Source organism: Cryptomeria japonica, chromosome 9 (genome assembly GCF_030272615.1).
Source record: "Cryptomeria japonica chromosome 9, Sugi_1.0, whole genome shotgun sequence".
Taxonomy (NCBI): domain Eukaryota; kingdom Viridiplantae; phylum Streptophyta; class Pinopsida; order Cupressales; family Cupressaceae; genus Cryptomeria; species Cryptomeria japonica.
The window spans coordinates 84,193,287-84,214,192 of record NC_081413.1 but is presented as its reverse complement, the minus strand read 5'-3'; the positions used below and the strand labels follow the sequence as shown (position 1 = coordinate 84,214,192).

The following is a 20,906-nucleotide window of genomic DNA, read 5'->3' as shown; positions in this document are numbered from 1 at the left end:
CAAGTCATGAAGTTCGCTCCAAAAGTGTAAGTCATGAAGTTAAAACCTAGAGAAGACTTAGAGATGAGGCGGATTACAAATGAGCTTGTTAATCACTTCATTGCACAAGATTTCAATCCTTGGAATAGTTCATTCAAATGCTCAAACTCATACTTACACCAATTCTCAAGCAAAAGACTCAAGGGAAAATTAAAACAACTAGAGCTTACCTACAACCTTGAACTCTTGGATTGTTACTCCTAGCAACTCCCTCAGACTCTTTAGCTAGACTCTTGATTAACCGGCATGACATGCAAACCCTACAAACTTACTCACTTACTTAACGTTTCACACAGGGCTATTCACCTGACTCCTGGCAGCCTGACCTTATTTTCCCTTCAAATGCAAAGGTTAAAAGCTAAGGACACAAACACAACCTAAGAAGCAAGAAAAAAGTGGGGGTCCCCATTTGCTATGGGGCGATGCGTGAATACCTCACAACAGGTTTCTAGTGAGTACATTATACTGGCCTTCTATACAGACAAAATTCTGTGGGCGCGGAGGAAGAGGGAAATGTTTCATGGAGTTTGTTTTCATTTGCAAGATGCCACAATGCAGGGTCCTCGGTTTGATGCAGGTGATCAGTTGAATGTGGTGGAGGTCGAATTCTTGGCTGGTTGTGGTGTGACAGAAAATTCTGGCTTGAACCATTTGTGTGTGTTTTCAATTCCCTTGGTCTGTTTATGGTTGGTTAGATCATGATGTAATAGGTTCCTAAGAGTAGAGTTATCTGTCTGAGCTCCTTCATTCTAGTTTTTTTTGTTACATATTTTTCTGATGTTAGTTCTCGGATCTTTCACTGGTTTGGCAAAGGGTTCTGTTTGGCTTCCTGATAGACTCTTCTGATCATTTTATCATTTATTATTATTATAATGTTTTATGTTCTGCTCTGGTTTTGGGTGGGGCCCTAATAGCATTTGTCATATCCCCGTATAGACATCGGAATCATTAGAAGCATAACTGTATGCGATTTGTACATAAATGTATATTTTCCAAATATTCAAATTATTAAAATTATATTGACTGATTAAATGTGTTTACACCTTAACTAATATTAGTAATGAAAGTGCATCCATTTCCAAGTCATCTCTGGAAAAGACGCCATGCTTCCAAGGGGGTCGCGTAGTTCAGGAGGTATAAACCATGTACACCAAGGGAAGCATGGGAGAAGGTGGTGACAAGGGGAAAATCACAAGGAGAATCTGCAAACAGGTAACCTCATTACTCAGCCATAATATAAATTTAGTTTCATTACGATGCTCAATAACCAACAGGATAGTCTGTGAATGTATCAGGCTGACACGATGCGGAGGTTGAGTCACTGGTTCTTTCCAGCGATGAAGAACCAGCGGCTAGTCATATAGAGCGCCCCCTCCCCATCGCCGGCAGTCTGGTACGTTCCCAGACCAGTCCGTCTGGGTATCACAGTGCGTCCATGGTTTATCGTTTATTAAATGTATGCAAATTGTATTCAATGGGATTTTCTGCAACTCACCTTAATAGCAATGGGAATGAATACAATCAAAGTAATTGTATAGATTAATTGTTAGTCAATCACAAATTTGGATATATATATATATATACATATTCTTGCTACATAAATTAATCAAACCTAAAACGTGCCAGAAGATATCCTCCCTGTCAAATATACAACCTGTAATATCAGGTTCAGATATAAATCGTAAGGATGTACTCTAGTAATGGACAGAAAAGATAAACATAATTCACAGACAATAATATGAATTAAGGAAAGAATAATAATCAATGATAGTCATGTTTCTGAAATCAAGCCAGAGGTAATTTACCAACTCAATTAACAGAATGAATAAATAATTACCAAGTAACACATATTCGAATTCATTAATCTTTGTTCCCTGTAGACATTTGTTATCTTCCTGCTGTTTTCTGTTTGTTAGCCCATTTGGAATAAGGGGTCCAAGGCAGAGGTATGCTGGTCCCATCCTCAGGTAACCCTATGAGCCCTAAGAGACGGGATGGGTTTGGATGGGTAGCTCAGCCAACCTGGAGCGTCCCCCAACATCCTGAATGGGCCTATTTGCATGTAATGGTTGTGTAACTAATTTACTATTATTGCTGATATATATATATATATATATATATATTGCAATTTATTACCCTAATCAAACCTTTGGAGTAACGAAGTTCAGGAAGGCAAGGCAGGTACATCAGGGTACATTACAGCATCCCACAGTAATTAATCAAAAAAATATATTAAATGTTTATAAAACATTTAAATGTTCCATACTATTAAATAATAATGTGATATGTTAATAAGTATTTTAATATCATAATAAAATTTATATTCTTCAAACTTATTTATGAATTTTTTCCTTGGACTTATCATTAATGAATTTGATTCAAAATTTTCTTCTTGCCAAGCTCAAACACCAACATGAACCTTGTGACATAGCTGATAAGTGATAATCAGTTTCAGATGTTAAATATATATAAACCGTTATATATGGTCAAAATACAGCAATATTAAGTGGTAGTTAGGTAGTAGTTTTAGGTCCAGTTTAGGTTTTTAAATTCAAATTTTCAATTTATTGTTCTTTGTTATTAACTTTTTGGGGTGTGGGGTGCTGTCGGTCTTGCCCAGGTCTGATGCAGGTTTTCTCAGGATTAACTTGGTTGTAATGTCATGCATTTCCCATGGGCCTTGAGAATTTTGCACTAGGGAAATGGAATTTTAATAATAAATTAAGAGGATCATAATGTCACATTAGGGGCTGCTTAAGTGATGTTGTAAAATGGAATTATAATAAAGAGTGCCTTAAAGTAAAGTTAAAATATAAAGTAAGGAGGTCTGTTATAATTAAAGTTTTTTTTAGATAATTCCTCACAGTATCAATCAAAGTTCGTATAGAAAACTTGAAGAGTTGTGTGATTATGTGTTTTGGAGGAAAACTATTTAAGAGAGGCCAAGCAAGGATAGAGGCAATATTGATCAACTATTCTATTTTGTGACTTCTACCCCTCATTGGAGCATTGAACTTTGATTCAATTAACTTAAACTCTTTACGTCTAGAATTGGAGGAAGAAAACCCATAATTTTTTTTGAGTGATTTCACAAGGAGGTCACCATTGTGCAGATTTAATTAATTAAGTTTTAGTCTATATTGAGGTGGCTTTCTCATTGCCATTGATATTTGACTTGGAAGCATTACAGGGTCTATGCTTGCTGCTGTTGACATGTCAGTTGCTTACATAGGATTGATGTGGATTTAGATCCCATCAGCCGCTCTTTAATGGTTGATATTGATTAGAATTGCTGGCAGTAGTCATTATGAAATCTTTAAGTCTGGTTTCCCGAGGATAGATCATTTTCATATATTTACAGGCTGTAAGCAGAGAGAGTTTTGTGGCATAATCATTGCTCCAACTAGGGTGGATCCTCTACAAATCTGATATTGTGCCTTACAGTGCTATATTGTCACATCAGTTGGCGTATCAGCAAACAGTCATTGAAATAAGAAATTACTGTTGGTGTGGGCTGCCGTGTACTGACATTGTTGATAATTACAGAAGTTTTCACATATCACTACAGCAGTTATGTTTCGTTAATGGTAGATTCCAGAAGTTCTATCTCTGCATAATGATTAATTAGCTTTCATATGCATGGTTGGGCAGCTTGTTTGCCAATACCACACTTGGCAGTTAAATCTTAACCTGACTTTTATTCTGATTTGTGAAATTAAATTGGTGAAATTTATAGAGTTGAATTTAATTAGATCAGGAAAAGATCAAAATATTCCATTGTAGGACATTCCACTGGCTGAATTCACAATTTGGGGCCATACACAGGACATACCACCCTAATATATTAATTAATTATGAGAAACTGAGGAAAGTTTGTACGAGTTTCCAAACCAGCTTAGTTCACTATTAATTAAACTTGCCTTTTGGATTGAGATGTCATCTCAAAGACAGATGGTTGGGAGCAGAGTGGGTTGGTTGGAAAGGAGAGAGCTGGTTAATTGACTTACAAACACTTACCTTTGTAATTGATTGTTTCATTGGCAGTCAGGGCCTTTTGTATTCATTATTGTATCAAAATTTCCATTGAAACAATGAGATTGTTGTAAATGCTATTTCCAATACTGCGTCTGACAATGATCTCTTTTATTTTTGGCCTCTGCAAATTAGTAAGTTGAAGTTCTTCTCTACTGAAAAAATTACTAAAGGAGGTAGAATTGTTTGATTCTTTCAACCTTATTGTTTGTTCATTGATGTGATTTGTCTACATATTTGTAACTCACAGAGAATCACTCGATTCTCTCAACTGTATCTCTTCCTCATTTACTTTGCTTAGCATATTTGTTACTTCCTCATGAACTATATTGTTTCCATGAATGCAAGCAGGTCAGGACTATATTTGTGTTTGGATTTCCTAGTGATGTGAAGGAACGAGAGCTTCAGAATCTGTTGCGATGGTGGCCGGGTTATGAGGCATCACAAATAAATTTCAAAGGCGATCAGGCTTTGGGTTTTGCTCTATTTTCTACACCTCAATTTGCAATGCAAGCTAGAGATGCCTTGCAGGTGAATTGATAGATACAAATGTTTGTATAATCATACAACTAGTTTCATGACTTTTTATTTTGGATTGAATTGATTTTGGTTTGTATAGTATCACCAATCTAAGCAATGAATATTCTGTGTGCCAGAATTTGGTGTTTGATGCTGAAAATAACTCTATATTGCGTGCAGAGATGGCTAAGAAAAATCTCTATGTGAAAAGAGGCAAGTCTCAAGAAGCTTTTCTTGACTTACTTTTCAAATTTAATGAATCTGAATGCTCTTACATATTAGTTTGCATAGGTTGATGCATTGAAAAACGCTTCCCAACTTTTTTTATTTAAGACTATACCATGAGCTGATATATTATGGTATATAATGTGCTGATATAGTTATACATATACTTATAGTACTACATTATATTATGGTATATAATGTGCTGATATAGTTGTGAAAAGATGTATAACAGTGTAAGAATTACATTTCAAATGAAACTATAGGAAATTAGTAAAATAATAAAATACTAAAATAGCAAAATTTGAAATACTAAATCTAAATACAAAGTTTTCTTGAATGCTAATTGCTAAATAAAATTTGACAAATGAAATTGTCAAATTGGAGATTTCGATTATATCGAAAATATGAATATCTGATATCACAAAGTCTATAAAGATGATTACATGATACATCATTACAATGAGTAGCAAGTAGCAATAGCATTACAAAAGACAAAATGCCAAAATGTCAAAACTCAAAATGTTGTGAAGGAAGGCCTCTAATCATCTGCAAACTCCTCATCATTGGAACTGTTGGACTCCCCACGGTCAAGATCCTTCAAGCTAACACCAACCGGCCCTGCATCTGAAGTGGTAGGATCATCCTCATCAATTCGTGTTGGCTTCTTTGGCTTTACATCCCATCGTGTCGTTGAACTCCCTTGTATAGAAGTGTCTTGCGGTCAATGAGATGCAAAGCACTATGTACAACCACAAGCTTCTCTACTCTCTTAGAGGTAAGTTTGTTCCTTTTAAGAGAGTGGGTGAAGCTATATGTAGACCAGTTGTTCTCAGCAATTAGGAGAACTAGAAACATGGGATAGCATACAGATAGCTAGAGTGGTGGTCAAAGATTTTTGACCATGACAGTTCCACCACAAAAGTGGGTCCTCTTTTGCCATAGTTTCTATATCCATCTTTGCTGCATCTGAATAATGCCTAAGAGTGGCAAATTTTGTCCACTCAGTGCGAATTATGCCAACATCTATAGCATCATACATCTTCTCTATGCACCTAAAGAACCCCACCTTCACCTCATCATCCTGAATCAGTGTAACTCTACCCGGTCTAGCCTTGTACCACTTAGGATTCAAGGCATAGGCAGCCGTATGCAAAGGACTGTTGAGCTTGTCCCATTTGCGTTGAATGATTGGTTGAATGTGCTTATTGTAGAATGCTAGAGTGGGGTCCTTCACTTGCACGACAACCCTCGTTTGGTCAAGCATATAATTGATGCACTCATACACCTCTCCAAGGTTAGGTGCATACCCATCCCCATCTCCATATCTGATGACCTGGAATACAGGAGAAATGATGGAGACTGTATTTTGCATTAGTCCAAAACACATCACTCGTCATTATCTCCTTCACCCTTCTCCTCTGTTCTGTCTTGGCCTCGACCCACCTATTCCACTCTGTTGTCATAACTATGAGTTGCAATGCCTCTTGCAACTCAATCATTCTCTCTAAGAGAATGAAATAGGATGCATATATGGTCTCAACTGGTTTCAAGATCTCCTTCGCAAAGGTCCTGAAGAGTGCATGTGAAGTGTGGTGGTTGAAGATAAACATCTGCACATCTCTCGCATCACTGACCACTCCTCTAATCTAGTCAATCTTCCCCATGTCCTTGAGTGCATTGTTCATGGCATGCACACAACATGGAGTCCACCAAATATGTCTATAGGTTGCCTCAATAAGTTTCCTTTCAGCTCTATACACATGGGTTGCATCTATCACTATTTGGACCACTTTTTGTGGCCCAACCTCCTAAATAGCCTCCTTGACGACCTCAATTCTGTATTCTATGGTTTTAACTTGTTCCAAAAACTTACATGGATCCACACCTTTCCTCTCCAAAAAAGGAAGTGGCATTTGCTCTAGTGATACTACCAAACCATGTAAGACCACAAATGTTGCATTGCCACTTCCTTTTTCCCCCACCTGTATTTGATATGCCTTGTATTTTTGAAGCAAACTATTTTAGAGGAGATTTAGGATCATAAGGACCCCTAGCATACTGTGCCAACAACTCTGAAGGGCAACTTGTACTAGCTGGTGCGCTTGCCATGGAACTAGATTGGGCTCTAGGATCCGTCCCATGGTCACCCCCCTTAGCCTCAGGTTCAAAATCTGAATCTTTTCCACAATGAGAATGGATTTCCATCTCATCCTCATTCATGTTATGGGAGCTCATGGTGATAGTGACATTGCATTTCACAAAATAATAATAAAAATAAATTCAGCCTATTTTAACAAATAATAAGTTTGAAATTTCAATTTTAAAAATAAAATTTTAAATTTATTGTTTAAAATTTAATGGTGAATCTCGAGGGCAAAATGAGGAATGATTCATTCATCATTTTGCCCTTAAGATTCAACATCGAATCTGATTTTGAAATGAATTAAGAAAAACAAGTTTAAACAACCAAAAAATTGAAAATCAGAAAATAAAATAAACAAAAAAAAAAGAAAAAACCTACCTTGTGCTTGAAAAATCTCTCCAAAATGTTGTAAAATCCTCTTCCTCCTCTACTTCTTGCTCCTTCTCACTCCTCTCACACTTGCACTCGCTCTTTCCACTCCTTCAACCAGACTTCTCCAAGTTTTTTCTCCTCTTCAGCTTGCTGGAAAAAAAAGACCTAGAAATGTGATTGAAATCACTAAATTTGGTGGTTTTGTGTTGCATTGGAGGAAGGGGTGGGGCCCACGTCAAATTAGGGTTACCCCCCAACCCCCAAAAATCACTCATTTAAAAAAGTTAAAAATTGCTTTTTTCCATTTTCGGATGAGAGATTTTTGGGCGTCTCCCCACCCCTCGAGAGACTTTTGGGTGTCTCCCAAGGAGTCTTGGAGATGTCTCGGCATTTCCCAAGGAGTCTTGCAGATGTTGAGACGTCTCCAAGACTCCTTGGATACACCGAGACATCTCCACGTCTTCGGCAGAGCACCGGTGGTGGTGGCAGGACAGCAGGAGATGCCACATCCCCATCTCCCCATTTCGGAAACGCAGGCCTGAGTTGGGGGGGGGACGTGTTTCTGTGGAACACAGTCTAAATTTGAATTGAAAAATAGAAATATGAATTTTGAATGGTCACTGTGTATTTCTTGTTAAATATAGGACAAAGCTGAATTTCTATGATTAAATCTAGTTACCTAAAGTGAAAGAGGATCAGAATTGAAAATTTTATTGAAATGTCAGTTCATGCAGCATATGTGATAGATCCTGAGAAGTGCTGGTTTTCATCTTAGACTAAAGTCTCCAGTTACAGTATTGTTGTTTCTCTTGGCAAGCTATAGTCGTGTAAGATCTGTCCAAAACCACTTCCATAGAAAGCATATCTCAAATGTCCCACCTAAGCTCGTTCTTTTGCATCTGGGACAATCAGACCATACAAACTAAGATAAACATAAAATCTGACTGCTAAAAATATAATTGGCCATGAAAATTCATCATCACACATGAAGTACTGATGACCAATACTGAAGTGGATTATCTCTCAGCATTGTAATAGACCTTGTGTAAATATGCATGTGCTTTTTTCAGTAATCTAACAACTGGAGTTTTTCTTTCTGCTTTTGTTTACATTTTACTATCTCAGTGGTTGTTTATTTATTTTTCCGTATCTTTGCAACCCTTTTGTAATGGCTAAAAGACAATCTGGGCATTGCGTGTTATGCTTTGGGTGGATAAAATATATTTGGATTTCACTTATTAGTTTATATTCCAGTTTATGCTATCATTGCTTCTGCCATGCAATTCAATTCTAGTTCACTAGTGAACATCATAGTTCCTTCAGTATAAAGCTTCACAAGTTGAATTTAATTTGACATACTTGCATTGAGCTCGGCTGAAAGTGTATATTATTTAAGGATAGTAAGTAGGCACTGATAGCTTGTGTGTAGTGATTAGGCATCTTCAATCTATTTATAGAATTTGAACTATTTGGGAATACATAATATAACCAATTGTTGGATTCTCTATGACCAGTGGAAAATATATTTTATTTTGTTTTTGATGACTACATAATTGCTGGACTGCTCGGGTTACTTTGTTGTAATTAGACATTTTGCTCTGGCTACATAATACATCAAATCTATTTTTTACATTGTCTTTTAATTTTTTTTTTGTCATGGTTTTGTAAATTAACTTTTAAGTTTTGTGCTGTTGCATAACACACATGAATTGTATTAAGGTTGGAAAAGTTACTTCTAATTTTTTCAGGTGTTACTGTTGTCGCACCAGACACAAACAGCTTTGACCATAGCAAAAGAATGCGAACTGGTGGAGACTACAATCCTGCAGCTTACCCTGCTCCAGGGACTTTTGTTCCTCAACCTGCACCTGTATGGGGTCCACAGGGGTGAGGTGTTCATAATGTTCTATTGTTTTTTTCTTTATAGACCTAGTATTTAGATAGATTTTCTGACCTTTAGAAAGCATCATACCTTTAAATATTTGAATTTCCAGTTATATGGCGCCTCCAAGTGCTCAATATGATCTGTATGGAGGATATCCTCAAGTCCAGCCAGTTCCCATGCCTGTTGCTCCTGCAGGCTATGCACCTGTTCAGGTAATGCCTTTTTAGTTTGTCAAACCTGGGATGGAATATTTGTTCACCAATTCATGGTTAGATTTATCCGTTTTTATATTGTAGAAATCAAATGTGGAAGAAAGAGCTGTAATTAATTCTACAGTATCTAATGTTAATCTTGACTTGATCATAAAGTTTTGGCTTAGCCATGATTTGAATAAATAATAATATAGCAGCCTTTATGAAACCACTTATGCCATATATTTATATACATGTTTCAGAAGCCTTAAAAACAAATTGCTACCTCTTCTTTTTCCAGTTATGGTGGTGATGATAATGAGGGATCTTCACGTGCTTGATTTCATGCTTATATATTTGCTAGTATGAATGAGGTTATTATAAACAAAGACAACCAAATGATGCTTAAATCAAAAATGTATGATGACTTTTAGATGCTAAAACTACAATAGTTAGACTCTTTACTGATATCACCTTCCAAATATCCTTTACATTTAATGATCTTTGTGTAAATTGTGGTAGAACCAGTCAAATTCTTATGATTATAATTTATTGGTCTTCTATGTACATTGCATGCTGACACTTGTTGGTATGGATTAATTTGTTCTTCTTTTGGGAAGACCAATCATTCTATGGGTTTGTGTTGATTCAAACATGCATGTTCATGTGGTCATAAGTATAGTTATAGATCAGATTTTTGTGTGTGTCGATGAAATGTCTTGTATGGAAATTTCAGACAAATCCATGTCACAGTCTAATGTATTTTTAGTAACAGTCTTGTTACAAATAGAAACTGCCTAAAATTTTTAGAAGAAATCAATTTTCTGACTTAGTGGAGGCAGACATAGCTGAACTCATAAGAGGCACTAAGAGTTGGTGATTGGTGAACTCTGGAGAAAGCGCAATCATTGCATGTCAAGGAGAGTTGTCAATTTAATCAATTCCTTTTATTATTTGTACAAAGCCAAAGGGCATTCAGTAGGATTTAATAATAGTTTCACCGGATTGGTGAATTCAGCAGACCAAAAGATAAGAATTATGTTTGTCTTGTTAGGATTTAGATGAAAATTTTCTAATCTTGACTTATACTTCAGAAGCGATGGTGGTGACATGTCAATGAAAGTTGTCAATTTAATCAATTCCTTTTCTTATTTGTACAAAGCCAAAGGGCATTCAGGAGGATTTAATAATAGTTTCATTGGATTGGTGAATTTAGCAGACCAAAAGATAAGATTTATGTTTGTTTTGTTAGGATTTAGATGAATTTTTTTTAATCTTGACTTATACTTCAAAAATGATGTTGATGACATAGCCATCCTCATTATATATGTCAATCTTTGCCATCACTACCAATGGTTCTAATACCATTCAATAGTTGAAATTTGATATATGTTCTGTTTCTGACATGACAGATTTAGGCCTCCAACACTATTGCCTAGGTATGGATTATTGGCAACTTGATTGTGCTATTTTTGTATCAAAAATTAAGTATGCCAAAACACTTTTGAAGAAGTTTAGGATAATTGAATCTGATCCATTATGTATGCCTATAAAAAATGGGATAAAACTTGCAAAACACATAATTTGCCACTGATCAATGAAACAGTGTATTGACAATTGGCCTATGTTACCTTGAGTTTGCGGGATGGGGGGACAGGGAAATGGATTTCTGGGACGGATTATTTTTTTTGCCATTTTTTGGGGATGGAGGGGTCGGTAGAGGGGATTACCATATAAAAAATAGGGAAAATTTAAAATATATAGGGAAATTTCAAATATATTCATATGATAACATTGATAAATCTAAAATCATTCATCATATACATTATACATAGCAATTGAGTTGAAATGAGAGTTGAAATTCATAAATTCATATACATGATGTAACTTAATACTATATCTAATTCAAAATGCTTTCAGTTTCAATTTCATACATTTTTCTAAATTTAATTCAGTGAATCTGGAATTGCTGTCAATGTTCATGTAATTATATGAATATCAAAATGCCCAAAAGCTGCAAGTTTCAACAAAAATATCATATATGTCAAAAGTCTCAAAAGAGTTAAAAGTAAAACAAAGAAAGTATGCTGCTGCCCCTAATCTTCATCAAAATCAATGTCACTCCCACTGTCAGCCAAAACCTCAAAGGTTGCATCATCCAACAGAATCCCAACCAATCCCCCCTGTGCTTCGTACTTATCAACTTGGGTGGTGTCTTCAGGATTAATATCCCATCTGAAATTGGACTTTGTCGATACTGAGGAGTTTGACGATTTGTAAGTCACAGAGCATTATGCACAACCACTAACTTCTCTGCCTTTTTAGAGTAAGCCTATTCCTCTTGATGGAATGAATAAAGCCATTGGTAGACCAATTCCTCTTTGCAATAGAGGAACTAAAAACTCGTGAAAGGAGGTGAATGGCAAGCATTCTCAACTTTGGTGCATCTGACCCATGCCATTGCCACCATCCAATAGGGTTTTTTTTGTGCTAGTTATGCTCTATCCATCCTCACCTTTGGTGTGTTGAAGTTTGGACCATCAAGATTTGAGAAGGCAACCCATTGTTCGTGAAGCATACAGGACTGCTCAGGTGAATACATCTTTTGAAGGGCCTTTATTAAACCACGTCGCACCTGATCATCATTAGAAGGAGGAGACCTTCCAGGCTTGGGCTAATACCATTTTGGATTTAGTGCAAATGCTGCTATACGAAGTGGGGTGTTCATAGTGTTCCATCTTTGCATGACAATGAGCTTAATATACTGCTCATATAAGACCAAATAATAATCCTTAGCCAAAATTACTTCCTTCATCTTTTGAATCATATTGTCAAAAGTCTCATATATCTCTCCAAGATTAGGAGAGTCCATATCAGCATATGTAATGACATCTACAACAGGTGAGATGATGGAGCAAACATATGTGCAAAGTGCAAAAAAAATTTCAAATATGAATAAGATATTAAAGATTATCAATCTCAAAGTTAATGGCAACTTGGAAACTTAGAAACTTTAAAAGATTCAACAAAAAAAAAATATTGAAATCAGAATTTTTGTTAAATTAGCAATGTCTTACCTCACAGTGGACCACCAATCATCATCAATAATCTTTTGTTTGATGGCTTTTTCTTTAACATATTTGAATGAGGCCATTTACTCCACTCTGAATTCACCACCATCAGCTGTAGAGCATCATGCACCTCAATCATCCTCTTTAACAAAATGAAGTAATTGACATATCTTTTCTCCACAGGTTTGAGAAATGCCTTCTTTGAAAAAGTATTGGAGAGAGCAAGTGAGGTGTGGTGGTTGCAAATGAACATTTGAATATTTCTAGATTGTGCCACCACTTACTTTATCCAATCTAATTTTCCTATGTCCTTCAATGCATGAACACACCATTGAGGCCAAAAGATGTGCTTTAAGCACCCTGCACCATCAAGCTAGCCAATTTGTCGTGCTAAATCAATGATCACCTGAACAACATTTGAGGTCCCAACCTTCCCTACGTCTTCTCTCAAAATGTTAAATTGGAAATCTGCATCCCTGTGTTTCCCTAAACAATCAATGGCTCTAAGAAAATAAGAGCCAGCTGTGCATGTGACTATGATGTTGATGAGTGGCTGATGTCTAATATCTGTCCACTTGTCCATTACAATAGAACAACCTGTCCACATCCAAGTTTGCCTCATGTCCTCCATCACCAAACTCATGCTTTGTCAAGGAGAGTAGTGCGTAGTTTATGATCTCCAAGGGATATAAAAGAGGGACCAAAAGTAGCTATATCTTTGGCCATTTTTTTGAAGTAAGAAGAATGGGCCACATGAAATGGGATAGCATGGGTGAAAAAAAATTAGCAATGGAAGTCTGTCATGTCCCGTGCCCGCACATTAAACATATTCACATTGAACATATTCGAAACTGACCTTGGCTGCCTACTATCACTAGCCTTCCTCTTTCCTTTTTTGGCATCCATACTATGAATAGCATTGCCATTACCAACACCAGGTGACATAGGCATAGATGACTGTGAAGGAAATTGCACTGGCATGAGCATACCTTCACACTTGTTTTTGGCCTCCACATGTAACACTCTATCTTCTTATCCTCTTTTATATACTTGTTTTCGGCCTCCACATATAACACTCCATCTTCTCATCCTCCTTTATATCTTTACAAAATTTAACTCCTTTGCCCGAAACATCCAAGAAATGAGACCACACCCTTGTGTAGTTACTCCCTCTAAAATCAATTTTGCATATGTGACATAACCAAACTCTACTCCCTCCTAAATTTTTCTTTTTGACATCTATGGGATGAACAAAGCAAAGAAAAGGTTTTTTGGGTTTAAAAGGGCCTTGTGCATAGGGTTTTAAGGTTACCAAAGGGCACTCAAATCGGTTTTGTGGATGTTGTGCTTCACTCCCAACACCCTCACTCCCACCCCTAGTTACATTTATTTCATTTCCAACTTCTTCAAGTTCTTGGTCACTACTATTACTGCTCATGTTTTATAAGTATAATTGCAAGTTTAAAGTATTGAAATATGAGGAAAAAAATAGACATTTGATGAACATTTCTTCTGTAAATTTAAAAAAATTTGAAATAAAAAACCAAAAATGAAAGAAAGGACTCACTTGGAGTGGTCTCAATGCTCCAACTGCTCCAACCACTCCTTCCAACCCTGCTTTTTCCTCCTTTTTTTTCTCTCCATCAAAGTTCAGACCCTGCTGCTTGCTCCTCCTTTTTGGCTCTCCTTCAAAATCAGATTAGCAATGACAAAATTATGTGTTTTAACCCATATAGGGTGGCTGGAAGTGTGGGGGCCACTTAAACAATAGAATAAGAGTTTTTTGTTTTCAAGTTTGGGTGAGTTTTTTTTTTAATTAAATCGTTGTTAATCAAGGGGAATGGATGGCCATCCCTGGGACGGTCAGGAGACGTCCATGATCGTCCCTGAGATGGCTGGCCGTTCCCCTTTCCCATTTCCGCGTTTTCATGCCGTCCACACAAAGTTTCTGAGTTTAGGGGATGGGAAGGGGACATCCCCTACCTGTCCCCTCATCCTTGGAGTGTTTCTGTTTCCAAAACGCCAGTATTTATGCTGGAAACATGTCCTGGGGTTTCCCTGCAATTGGCAGGAAATCTTACTTATCTTACCACTCCTTAACCAAACTTATGTTTTTCAGTAAGCTTTCTTTCTCAATTTATCTCAAGTTACAAGAACAACATTGGCAAACTTTGAAATGATTTTTTTTGATATGTCAAACAGAACCTTGACATTCACATTTTATATCAGAGGCAGACTTCATGCTTTTTGGATTAGTTGATACTAGAAGTCTTGGTTTGGGAGTAATTTCATTGCAGAGCAAGCTACAAAATAATGTTGCCTTATCTTCCATTGAGGCAGAATAGAAGGAAGGCAATATAGTTGTGAAACAATGTAGCTGCGGAACATATCTTCTTATCTTCAGCTTGATCATATATCACTTATTTCACCTTTTTTGTGACAGTTTGAGAGTTCTTGAGATGGTGAAGAACCCAATATATCAAAGCTAGAATGAAACATAATCAAAGTTATGCCATTACAATTGACAGTTGATTGATAATGAAGACATTTGTATTTATTATTGTCTTAGAGGAGCAGAATGCTGACATAATGATTAACCCCTCATCAATGATAAATTTGTCAATTTTAGAAATAAATGGAAATTGCATTTGGTTTAGTCATTAATAGGGGTAGTTAAATTATTATTGTCTTAGAGGAGCAGAATGCTGACATAATGATTAACCCCTCATCAATGATAAATTTGTCAATTTTAGAAATAAATGGAAATTGCATTTGGTTTAGTCATTAATAGGGGTAATTAAATTATTATTGTCTTAGAGGAGCAGAATGCTGACATAATGATTAACCCCTCATCAATGATAAATTTGTCAATTTTAGAAATAAATGGAAATTGCATTTGGTTTAGTCATTAATAGGGGTAATTAAATAACCAAGAGGATATCTTAGGTCAATTAATAATTTTTTGGTAAATGAAAAATGAGGTTTGTTGTTGAAACTATGTTACTGTTGTCATTTGTCTTTCTGTGTAGATTGTTACATGGGTATTTGATTTATTATTCTATTCCCAATTTATATAAAGTGACATAATGTTACAAAGAATTACATCTTGTGCATCAATTCTAGTAAGCACGTGCACAAAGAATGAGAAAGGGGTGGTTGGTGTTGAAGCACACTTTGGTAACAGTAGCAAGAAATTCGCCATGGAGCAGGCAATGTGTGAAATGTTGAGCATTGTAAGGAAGCAAAACCCCTAGGCACTGAAGAATGCATATGATTAGTGAGTGGGGGAGCTAGAATGTTGTGCTTGAGCTGTAAGGTTGTTGTGGGAGTGAGAAATGACACATGTTTCGGAAACAAGCATGAGAAAATTTGGTGCACGACCTAAAGAATGATCTCATTTCCATTTAGATGTCTAATGGACTTGGTAAGGGTACTGTTGTGACCTTTTCACACATCGCCCCATTGCTAACGGGGACCCCCTCTTTGTCGGCTTTCCGCGTTGTTAGGTTAGGGTTTTGGCTGCTTAGTGGGCAATTTTGCGTTTCCTGTGCCCAAGTCTTAGAATTTTGATCATGCCTAGTGCCGTCTAGGGTTTTTGAAGTGTTAGGATCAAGTTGCAAAAGTTGATATTTTAATGATCCTAAGTTTTGCCTAAGTGTTTGACCATTTGAATGTTAACGTGTTTTTTTAAACACGCGCATCAGTGATTTTAAAGTGCCAAGGTATTCACAGACCCTTTGGAGTTGTTTTCTCGCTCCTAAGGTATTTATTTAAGTTGGTTTCGCACTTTATTCCAATATTTTCCTAGCGTTTTGCTCATATTTTTGGAAAATTTGCAAGTCCAGTCTAAATTTAATGTTTCTAAGTGATTTTGGGTGGTTAAAATGATAAAATCCTAAGGGAAATCCATATTCCAAGGGTAAAAGGGTCAAATTCCATGCTAGAGGTGCTTTTCTCCTCACATTCCAGACTACCCAACCCATTCCCCCACTCAAAATCCATACTACACATGGGATTCCCCTGAAATCCATACTGGCTGCTATTTTCCCCCACTGTTTATCCATACCCAAATCGATTTTCCCCTGGGAGTGCTAAAATTTGGCTAAGTGTCAGGATTTATCTAGACTGCCATCGATTTTCCACCAGGAGTGCGGACAACATTGAGGATGATTCCATGCTTGGGTTGATTATCCACCAGGATTTTTGTGACAAGTGATTGCGGAGTTTTGTCCTGATTTTCATCCAGACAGAGGTCGATTTTCCCCTGAGAGCATTTTGTAAGGATTTTTGTCCGGATTTTAATCCAGACAGAGATCGATTTTCCACTGGGAGTATTTTGAAGAGTTTTGAGTCCGGATTTTCATCTCGACTGAGGTCGAAATTCCACCAGGGAGTGATTTTTGCAAGTAAAGTGAGTTTGGAGTGTGGATTTTTCAATCTAGACTGTCATCGATTTTCCCCTAGGGAGTTTTGTGTGCATTTTTGATGAATTTATGCATGGATTTTTATCCAAGCTAGGGTCGATTTTCCCTTATGGGGCAAATTTTGACATTTTAATAATTTTTAAAGGATTTTTCAATCCCAACCCAAGTCGATATTTCCCTTGAGGCTTAATTTTGATTTAAATTGAAATATTTTAATAAATAAGCCCCATTTTTATTGCTTTTAAATAATGATTAACGATTATTTAAAATTTTAAAAGCAAAATTTAAATAACTTGCAATAATCATTTAATATTTTTACCTTCTAGAAGCAAGTTAGGTTTTCACCAAACAAGTATTTAAGCAAGTGTTTTATCCCACATTGCTTGTGTGGTGAAAGTGAGAGGTGAAAGCAAGTATAAGAGAGGAGCCTTAGCATTATTTTATTATTATTTCTGCCAGGTGTTTCCATGAAAGGCGATTTTTTCTCCACGTTGGGTGAATTTTAGCAAGTGATTGAAGTGAAGTGTTGGGTTGAGGATTCTTTCCTCTATTTTTTTTCAGCTTGCTGATCTATTCCCCTTGCTGCCATTGAAGACCATTTCCAAATTTTCGATTTTTGCTAAGTTTGGCGATTTTTCCAAATTTGGCATTTTTAGGTGAAAGGTGGCGATTTTGTGTTTGGAGACTTGGGCGATTTTTTCCTCCATTATTTGCTTGCTGTCCAGACCTCCATTGTTGTAGATCAAGGCTGCCATTAATAACATTTTTCAGAATTTCACATTGGCGCCATAGCTGGAAAAATTCGATTTTGATAAGGAAGACGATTTTTTTGTGTTTGGGGTATTCAATCCCAACTTGGGCGATTTTCCAGATTGCTGCCATCCTTGCCACTGCAAATCTAAGCTGCCATTGACAACATTTTTCAGAATTCCATTTTGGCACCATAGTTGGGAAAATTTCGATTTTAGTTTGGGAGTGATTTGGTGCCACATTTTGGTGATTTTCATGAATGCGTGGTGGCTGCCATTATTTCCAGCTTGTTGATTCGCTTCAGATCTGAGGTTTGCTTCAGATTTTTGACCTCCATTAATGGCTGCCATTAATTTTAAGATTTTAAATTTTCTTGCCCAGCCAATTCCAACTTAGGCGATTTGCATTTGGAGGTATTTTGTGGAGTTTTCTGTACATTTTAGACCATCTTATTGCTGTTGCAGGTCTGAAACTCCATTGTTAGGCGCTTGTCCTCAAAAATTCTCATTTCCAGCCACCTAACCATTTTGGCGATTTTGCTTGGAGCTTATTCCTTAGCCATTTTTCATCATTTTCAGGGATTTTTAACTACTTTGCAAAGTGCTGGTAAGTCTGAAGTATTCAATTTTCAGACTTGTCCTCAGAAATAATTTTTTTACCAGCGATACTTACATTCTTGAATATGATTGTTTTCATCATTAGAACTGTTTTTTATCGAGTTTATGCACATTTTGAAGATTGCAACATGTTTTAAAAGTCTGATTTTCAGGTTGTCTTCAAAGTTTGACCTCCATTGTTGATTGCGGAAGGTGTCTTCAGACACACATTGTGTGAAAACATAACCTTTCACACCTTTCCTTGGTCATCATTTGTCCGGTATACTCCTTTGCATTTTAGCTTGCATATTTTCTAAGCATAAGGAGGTATTCATGAATTTTATGAAAGGTTTCCATGCCTTAGTGTTGTCACACTTTGAACTTAATTGCTAAAAATTACCAAGTGTATGGATTATTTTCCTGACTTCATGCTCTAATAAGCTAAAATCTTTAGAAAGTCGAGAATTTTATTACGAATATTATTTTCCTAAGTCTAACTTCAAGCTTCATACAGATGCGATGTCAAAGTCTGGATATAAGGAAAGGAAAGAACTATTGAAGATGCTGGAGACTGGATTCTATCCAGAGCTCAGAATTTCATCCAGATGGAAGGAGATCACTGATACAAACATGCATTTCCTAGACTTCGACCAGATGCAGCGTCGGATGTTCGGAGTCGGAGATCAAGTTCCATCCCTAGCCTATGCGAACATTATGAAGAGTGACATTTTCCATGCCGTTGGATTTCCCCAGTCCATACAGTGCAGTGAGCTTATCCTGGAGTGTGCACGATGTTACGATCCGCTCACAAGAATGATCAAGACTCTTAAGGGCGTGTTCGGAATTCCACATGGAACAGACATGAAGGATGCTATTGCAGAGGTGTTCGGAATTCCACGCGGAACAGACATGAAGGATGTGACCAAGGAGTATTATGCAGAAAGATACACGAAGAAGATGGGTGTATGCAAGAATCTAATTAACAAAGAATGGATGATTGAGCCTAGGTCTCATCATTCCAAGGCTACCAAGACACTCATGTGCATAGATTTTAAGGAGGAATATAGTGATTTGATATTCCTACTCAACAGAGTGATGGGGATGCCGTAGGGAGCAATATTTGATGGATGACTTATGTGCATAGATTTTAAGGAGGAATATAGTGATTTGATATTCCCACTCAACAGAGTGATGGGGATGCTGCATGGAGCAATATTTGATGGATGAATGTTCTACTTCATCTAGGATTGTCTTAGAGGAACACTAATAAATTGGTCCAAGATTATAAGCGACAACCTGGATTTTCAGCTAAGGAATGTAGAGCGGTCCAAGTCATTCGCCATGACTTCTTACCTGGTGTCCTGCTTGCATTCATACAGAGGATTAATATGCAAAGGTGAAGTCGGGAATGGGCAAGGACAGTTCAAGAGTCATGAGTGCTACCCCCAGCTGAGCATGTATAGAATTGAAGACTATGAGAGAGTGAATGATGCATTCACTATGTACATCACACAGATGCTGCAAGGCGGAATCCACAAAAGATTGTCCAAGGAGGCAACAGAGTTAATAGAAAAATATGGATCGTGGTATATACAGTTTCCCACTTTCACATACCTCAGGATTCATGGGTTTCAATCTGAACCCTACAAACTTCCTAGTTATCCAACCAATAGAATGATATTGTTGGAAGTGGTAAGACAGCTTCTAGAGTTCGATGTTATCCAGAGAGCGAAGCACAGGACAAGAATGACATTCCCTATTTCAGTTGGGAAGACATCAGAGGTTTGCCAGTCCGCCATAGCCGCCAGCATTGCGAGTGAGGAGCTTGCATTCTGTCGATTTGCTACATATAAGAAGAGAGAAAGATTTGATCTAGACAAGAAGGTCAGAAGGATCAGGGGAGAGAAGTTTACTCACAAAATTGACATAGAGGATTATTGGGCTAACCTGATGGATGAGCAAGCAGTGAAGAGAAGAATGAAGTTCAGAATGTCAGTAGATTTCATGAGGAAGTGTGGACTTTTCCTCATTCCTGATCAGGTATTAGATGATAGAGATCATACACATCCACAATATGAGAGTGAAATGAAGAAGACAATCCTATTGCCTAATTGGTCAAAGTCAGAAGAGATTGACCTGAATATATTGATGAGAGAGGTCTTGAATTTCTCTCGCCTATGGGTGGATATACAGATGAATAAGTTAGTTGACATGGGTGTTCCCTTCACTTATGAAAGGATGAAGCCGAAAGAGTTTACTTCCGAGGATGATCAAAGGACTATCAGTGATGTTAGGATTCATGCAGACGAAGTGAGTCAAGCTCCCAAAAGAAGGAAGAACACGTCAGGAGAAGTCAAGGTCAGAGGGAAGAAGATTGAGGAGGTGAAGAAGAAATAAAAGACTATCATTCCTTCACTTATCATTCGTTCACCCCATCCCAGTGTCTCATCAATCGAAGTGATTGAAGTAACAAAACAAAACAAGGAGACTCAACAGTGTTTCAACACAGTGATACTACCAGAGAATATTCAGGAGTTCCATGCCACAACGACATGTGCACCTCCTGATGAGAATAATGATCAACCGGAATCCCCTATTGTCCTTTTGGAAGTTAGCTTGGGAAATGAGGTATATGATTGGACCAAGAATAATCTTGATG

At 37.0% G+C, this 20,906-nt stretch overlaps 1 protein-coding gene across 4 annotated transcripts in view; it reads left to right on the top strand.

Annotated features, from left to right (window-relative positions):
* LOC131030214 (cell wall integrity protein scw1) overlaps nt 1-20,906 on the top strand; it is a 63,403-nt gene that overhangs the window by 19,546 nt on the left and 22,951 nt on the right. For 3 of the 4 annotated variants that reach the window (XR_009359007.1, XR_009359006.1, XM_057960935.2), the window contains exons 2-5: nt 4,423-4,602; nt 4,728-4,803; nt 9,079-9,217; nt 9,325-9,427. Coding sequence is in view for 2 of the 4 variants with exons in the window: in XM_057960935.2 (XP_057816918.1) it covers nt 4,423-4,602; nt 4,728-4,803; nt 9,079-9,217; nt 9,325-9,427 (498 nt within the window). In the remaining 2 variants the exon portion in view is untranslated. The remainder of the gene's footprint in view (nt 1-4,422; nt 4,603-4,727; nt 4,804-9,078; nt 9,218-9,324; nt 9,428-20,906) is intronic. The other variant, XM_059211939.1, reaches the window with a different exon arrangement.